The sequence below is a fragment of the Sinocyclocheilus grahami genome, unplaced genomic scaffold (assembly GCF_001515645.1).
Source record: "Sinocyclocheilus grahami isolate Dianchi unplaced genomic scaffold, SAMN03320097.WGS_v1.1 scaffold69.1, whole genome shotgun sequence".
NCBI lineage: Eukaryota > Metazoa > Chordata > Actinopteri > Cypriniformes > Cyprinidae > Sinocyclocheilus > Sinocyclocheilus grahami.
The window spans coordinates 1,332,052-1,339,355 of NW_015505248.1; the positions used below are offsets into that span (position 1 = coordinate 1,332,052).

The following is a 7,304-nucleotide window of genomic DNA, read 5'->3' on the forward strand; positions in this document are numbered from 1 at the left end:
TGTTTTCAGAAAAACAGAAACGTTTGGAAACATGAAGACATTAAGCATACGATTGCGACAATATAGTTTATTTGTGTTTGTCAAGTCATCTCCAGGTAATAAATAAAGTATATGAACAATGCAGTGCTAACTGACATAGCATTTATTACAGTATTGAAACTATTCTGCCTTATTATGTGATATTATGTAAAAATTGTAGTATATAAGCAAATCATTATTATTGGTTATTGTCCAGCAGTTATCTGATTTCTAAGCCAATTAAAAGCTTGAAATTAGAGTAAAATTAAAGTTGACATACACTCACTGGTGTCAAAAGTATTCACATTACTAGGCTATTTCAAATAACTGTTTTCTATTTGAATATATTTTAAAATGTAATTTATGCATCATTACTCCAGTCACACTATCTTTCAGAAATCATTCTGATATTCTGATTTACTGCTCAAAAAACATTAACAATAATAATAATAACTAAAAAATGTTTCTTGAGCAGCAAATCAGTATATTAGAATGATTTCTGAAGGATCACGTGACACTGAAGACTAGAGTAATGATGCTGAAAATTCAGCTTTGATCACAGCAATCATTTTAAAATATATTCAAATAGAAAGCAGTTATTTTAAATAGTAAAAATATTTCACAATATTACTGCTTTTGCTGTACTTTGAATCAAATAAATGCAGGCTTGGTGAGCAGAAGAGACTTCTTTATAAAACATTAAAAATCTTACTGTTCAAAAACTGTTGACTGGGAGGTTATATAGATTACAGAAATGTTATATTGCAATGTTGTAAATATATATATATATATATATATATATATATAACATTTCTGTCCCCCTCACTTCTGAAATGATGGCTACGCCCTTGCGCTACAGGGTGATGCGGAGGAGACGAATTGCTGAATAAAGTCTTTTTTTTCCGCACAAAAAGTATTCTCGCAGCTTCGTATAATTGCGGATGAACCACTGATGCCACATGGATTATTTTACAGATCTCCTTGCTACGTTTCTGGACTTGGGGACATTTAAGTTGTATTGCTGTCTATGCAGGGTCAGACAGCTCTCAGATTCCATCAAAAAATCTTAATTTGTGTTCTGAAGATGAACGAAGGTCTTACGGATTTGAAACGACATGAGGGTGAGTAATTAATGACAGAATTTTAATTTTTGGGTGAACTAACCCTTTAAACGAGTGTTTGGAGTGGAGTTGAATAGCTGTGCAATAGATGTTTAACTTTGTCTGTATTGTGTTTTCACTGTAAGCCATAATACTCATTGCTCTGTCCTCCCACCTCTTTAAAAAGTTGCATTCATTGATTTCTCTCCAAACACTTGCAAAGTGTGTATAAATCTTAGCTGCAAGTAAAACACAGTCAAGGAGATGATGTGATTTTTTTTTTGGACCTCATCTCTGAATTCATGTCCCTAAAGGCCTTATAAAGAGCTTGTGATGCACACCTTAATTCTCTAACCTCTGGCTGTTGATGTTTGTATACAGAATATGTGGACACCTAAATTACACTTAAAATGTTTGCTAAACAAATGATGCTGGAGCTTTTCTGAAAACAAACTCGTCAAAAATATATTTTGAGCAATTTATCTAACATTTTATCATTTAGTATCTAACAAACTTCAAATGCATGTTTGTGCTATAATTCTTCAAAATAAATGACACTATATATGATATTTTGTTATATGATACAAAAATATTCATACATTAAATGTGGCTTAAATGCCTAAATACACTACCATGCAAAAGTTTAGAGTCAGTTAAAAAAATTTGTTTTGAAAAATAAATTAATACTTTTATTCAGCAAGGATACATTAAATTGATCAAAAGTGGATATAACGACATGTATAACATTACATATTCTACTAAATACTAATACTATTTCAAATAAATGCTGTTCTTTTGAACTTTATATTCTTCAAAGAATCCTGAAAAAAAGTGCATAATGGTTCCCACAGAAAATATTAAGCAGCAGATCTGTTTTCAACATGAATAATAATACAAAATATTTCTTGAGCACTAAATCAGTATTACAATGATTTCTGCAGAATAATGTGACACTGATAACTGGAGTAATAGCTGCTGAAAATGTAACTTTTCCATCAAAGGAATAAATTACCTTTTAAAACATGTAAAAATAGAAACAGTTATTTTTAAATTTATAATATTTATGATATGTGACCCTGCCTGTGAAAACCCAGCTAAAGTCTTTTTTTTTTGTGATTTACTGTTTTCTACATAAAATCATATTTCATAAAGATGTAAAACATTCTGTGAAAATATAACCTTTATATCTTTAATATTGACTGAGTAAGGCCATGTCAAAGATTGAAACATAGTGAAATTAATGGTAGAAATCAAACTTTGGTGCTTGTTATCTCATGATTAGATTTTAAGACTTTAGCCTGGATTTCACAGACAGGGTCACATATCATTACTTTTTACTGTATTTTATGTAAATAAATGCAGCCTTGATGAGCATAAGATACTTCTTTTATAAACATCTTACGACCCAGACTTTTGAATAGTAATGTATGATTTTGTGATCTTTTTGTTTCAGTGATACACCACGAATACCAGAAACATCACACCCTCCGTTAGAATCTAGTATGTACTGAATCAAATGAATCATGAATCAAATGTGAACTCTTAAATACTTTTTTTTAATAAAAAATTACTCTGATGTTTTCAACACTTGTTTGTTCTTGTCCCTCTGCAGCAGGTTCAAGTTCCTTCGAATCACAGAAGATGGAAAGACCCTCTATATCTGTCTTGTCCCCTTCCAGCCCAAGTGGTCTTAGAGATGCCCCTCAGCTACTGCCTGGACAGCTGTCGGTCAGTACACACGGAAGTATGTACATTCACAATGTTGTGCTTAGAGTCTTTGTTTATTAGCTGTTTATGTATTTATGTCTTGCAGGTGAAAATGTGGTACGATAAGGTCGACCATCAGCTGATAGTGAACGTATTGCAGGCTATAGACCTGCCACCCAGATCGGGTGGACGACCCAGAAACCCATATGTCAAAATGTACTTCCTGCCTGATAGAAGGTATGTTAGATTTTTCCTGTGGTGTCAGTTTTAGTGTCAAGAAATTCAGTATTGTATCGACTACAGACATTTTTTATTGTGACATGCCTATACACTACCGTTCAAAAGTTTGTGATCAGTAAGATTTTTTAAAAGAAATTAATGCTTTTATTCAGCAAGGATTAAATTGCATTAAATCGATCAAATAAATGCTGTTCTTTTGAACTTTCTGTTCATCCAAAAAATCCTGAAAAAATGTTTCACAGTTTCGAAGCTGCACAAGTGCTTACTTTAATAATATAATAAGAAGTGTTTCTTGAGCATAAAATCAGAGTGTAGAATGATTTATTAAGGATCATATGACACTGGAGGAATGACTACTGAAATTCAGCTTCACCATCATATGTGAAAAAAAATGTTAAAATGTTAAAATAGCAATATATATTTTTAGCAATTTATATTTTGCATTGCAATAATATTTCAGTTTTTACTGTGTATCTGATCAAATAAATGCTTCATTGGCGAGACTTCTTTAAATATATATATACAGTATATATTTAAAAAAATATTTTTAAAGAAAACCATTTTAAAAAATCTTACTGACCTGCAACTTTTGAACGATAGTGTAGATCAAACAAATTTTCCAATAAATGTATGATTTTTTTTTGTTTCTGATCATTGCTTATATGTGCATCAAGTTTTAATGTTCTCGTTGTAATGTTTTATGTGTATATTTGTTTTACTTTAGTGATAAGAGCAAGAGAAGGACGAAGACAGTGAAGAAAAGTCTGGAGCCCAAGTGGAACCAGACATTTGTGTACTCTCATGTCCATCGCCGGGATTTCAGAGAACACATGCTGGAGATTACTGTGTGGGACCAACCCAGAATACAAGATGAGGAGAGTGACTTTCTGGGAGAAGTATGAAGCATATGTAAACTTTGTCCATTTATTCACAACATGAATTGCTCTGTGAAAACATTCGTACAGTATCACACCTGATTGTCTGCGGTTTCTCCTGTCTTTAAACCTAGATCCTAATCGAGCTGGAGACTGCCCTGTTGGATGATAAGCCTCACTGGTACAAGCTGCAGACACATGACGTCTCTTCCATCCCACTGCCACACCCGTCGCCATACCTGCCCCGCAGACACGGACACACTGAAACACCCACCAAAAAGCTGCAGCGTAAGTGGAAGGCCTCACTGGTGGGGATGTGATCTGAAAAGGTTGAACACACAGAATCACTTTGTGTTTAAGTGCTTTTTCTCTCATAGGGAGGAATTTAGTAAGAATGATTTTAATTTCATCTGTCAATCCTGCTGTTTATTTGCAAGCGCTGCGAGCTATCAGCACCTGATAACTGGATATGTGTCCAATTATAACACTCGTCTACGGTGGCCGAGAGAGCTCAGCGCGCTGCAAATGAAAAAAAACACATGCAAATAGAAAAAACACCAGCAATTTAAGAAAACATCTTCATCAGTTTGACGACACATGCGCTGCAAATACTCACAACACGATCAAATACAGAAACGCACTGCAAAAACTTGCAACACAATCAAATACAGAAACATGCAGCAAATATGCACAGACCACATCGGAAAAGTATAAGGGAACCACAACAAGTGACGAACCTGGCTGGGACACGCTTCAGTGTCTACTCTGAAAGGTGAGATTTATTTTTTTTAACATCCTGATCATATGATTCCCTAGGATCTATATTATTAGCCTAAATAAGCTGAAGAAATATACAATTAGCCTACTGTAACTGTGAAACGTTATGTTAGCTGGCTAACTTACTTTTACAACTTCCCTTACGAATGGTTTTACTATTTAAAAAAAACATGGTTACTATAGTTAAACCATGGTAATAACAAATTACACTAACCACAGGTTAACCATGGTATTTGTGTGGTTACACAAATGTAATGGTAAAATTGTAAACGCCAAAAACATCATTACTACACTTTTACTATAATAAAACCATGGTTAATTTTCGTAAGGGTTGTTGGGGTCCCCTTGAAACATTTACGTTGTGGTCTGTGCCACTTGCATCGCTTTTCTGTATTTGGTTTGTGTTGTGAGTTTTTGCAGCGTATGTGTTGTCAAACTGATGATGTTTTTTTTAATTTGCTGATGTTTTTTCTATTTGCATGTGTTTTTTTCATTCGCAGCGCGCTGAGCTCTCTCGACCACCATACTCTTCCACATCGCTTGATCATAATTTGATAAATTACGGCCACCGTGATCAAATAGGAAATGTACACACATTTTTGTACCATCAATTGTTCATGGGAGGTAATAGTTAATTAGCCTCGTCTGCATAGAAAGTAGGTGGCTTAATTTAAATATGCATAGTGCAGCACTGTATAAGCTATATACAGTATTCAAAAATTTGGGGTGTTTTTGAAAGAAATCTTTTATGCCCACAAAGGCTGCATTTTTCTTATCGAAAAATAAAGTAAAAACAGTAATATTGTGCAATATTATTACAATTTAAAATTGCTATTTTCAATTTTAATGTATTTTAGAATGTAGTTTATTTAAGTGTTGGCAAAACTGAATTTTCAGCAGTCAGTACTCCAGTCTCCAGGGTCATATGATCCTTCAGAAATCATTCTAATATACAGATTTGGTGCTCAAGAAACATTTCTTATTATTATCAAAGTTAAAAACAATGTTGAAATTTTGTGGAAACCTGGATACATTTTTTAGGATTCTGTGATGAATAGAAAAATGCTTGATAAATAAAAGTATTAATTAAGAAAAAAAAAAATCTTACTGATCCCAAACGTTTGAACAGTAGTGTACATTTTGCTTAAATGTAAGCGGTATATGAATAAGATGCAGTGTTTTGCATTGAAATGCTGCTCAGTTGTGTGGCACAATCGTTTAGTGAATTCGCCCCCTCAGTGTTTCACAAGATTTACCATAAGCTGAAGAGGATGTGGGCAGTTCGATTAAAATAGAGGAAATTTGCCTTCACTTTCTAAAATGTTAAATCAAGTCAGAGAAATGATCATAATTTCACAATTACTAAACTATATATAAGTAGGTGAAAGACAATCATCAAACATTAGTTAAACATCAACATATCTTTTAGGTCAAGGTCCTGAAATTCATCCAGTATTATTAATATTTTTGCCATTGTCTCGAGTTTTTCGTGTCTGTACGTGCATGAGGAGGTATGTTTTTGAACCGTGCTGCCTGTGAGTTAGTGTGTAGGAGTGTGGCCCATGGGTACAGTGTGTCCACAAGACATATTTTAGTATGCTAGGTTATTTCTGTATACCTTTGCTTGCCTAACTATGGATTATTCCAATAGTGCTTTGTGTGCATTTGTTTGCGTCTATTGTATGTCTGTCTGTACATCTATCCCTGTGTGTATATCTGTCTGTGCAGGGTCTGTACATGCATGAGGAGGTATGTTTTTGAACCGTGCTGCCTGTGAGTTAGTGTGTAGGAGTGTGGCCCATGGGTACAGTGTGTCCACAAGACATATTTTAGTATGCTAGGTTATTTCTGTATACCTTTGCTTGCCTAACTATGGATTATTCCAATAGTGGTTTGTGTGCATTTGTTTGCGTCTATATCTCCGCGTCTGTCTGTACATCTATCCCTGTGTGTATATCTGTCTGTGCAGGCTCGCAGCGTATTACAGAAACTGATTATGATGATGGTATTGGCATAGTTGCCACAGGTGGGTGGGAGGGGCCAAGGCAATGCCAACCTTGGCACTTCTCTGTACTTTATGCATTAGAGTACCCCAAAAGAGAGAAGCAACCAATAGCAGGCCTTCCCTTCCTTTGGAAGTCACCGTGGTTGTGCTGGAGACAATTCACCGATGTAGCGAATCAGCTCATGGGAAATATGAATAATTAATCATAACTAGTTATAATTAATTATGAATATTTTAGATCCGCTGTAGATATTTAGCTGACCTCTCAGGGTCAACTGTCTTGTCAATTCTAAGAACGTTAATTTCCTGGTTAAGGGAAATAACTTCCTTACTGTACAATTCTACAAAAGCTTGTAGCATAAATCTGCATGATTAAGTGACTCCAGTTATGAGCAAACAATGAACCACGTCAAGTGTGATACAAGTAAGGTTTTATTAACTACATAAACACATAAACTGGTCTAACACACATATACACACACACACAGTTTGTATAGGAAAGGGTTAAAAGCTTAACGCAGTAAAGAGAAGAGAAATAAGAATATGAAACTATGGTACCATTTGATATTCAGCAGATTTACA

General features: G+C 34.4%; 2 protein-coding genes across 2 annotated transcripts in view; both read left to right on the forward strand.

Moving 5' to 3' along the window:
• Positions 1-2,612, forward strand: part of LOC107585356 (regulating synaptic membrane exocytosis protein 1-like) — a 72,638-nt gene extending 70,026 nt beyond the window's left edge. Inside the window, exon 10 of the mRNA XM_016272359.1 lies at positions 2,572-2,612. Coding sequence (XP_016127845.1) covers positions 2,572-2,612 — 41 coding nt within the window. The remainder of the gene's footprint in view (positions 1-2,571) is intronic.
• The window catches only part of LOC107585332 (regulating synaptic membrane exocytosis protein 2-like), a 21,836-nt gene continuing 17,108 nt past the window's right edge, over positions 2,577-7,304 (forward strand). Inside the window, exons 1-5 of the mRNA XM_016272330.1 lie at positions 2,577-2,618; positions 2,731-2,846; positions 2,932-3,062; positions 3,790-3,961; positions 4,075-4,228. Coding sequence (XP_016127816.1) covers positions 2,760-2,846; positions 2,932-3,062; positions 3,790-3,961; positions 4,075-4,228 — 544 coding nt within the window. The 5' untranslated portion in view covers positions 2,577-2,618; positions 2,731-2,759. The remainder of the gene's footprint in view (positions 2,619-2,730; positions 2,847-2,931; positions 3,063-3,789; positions 3,962-4,074; positions 4,229-7,304) is intronic.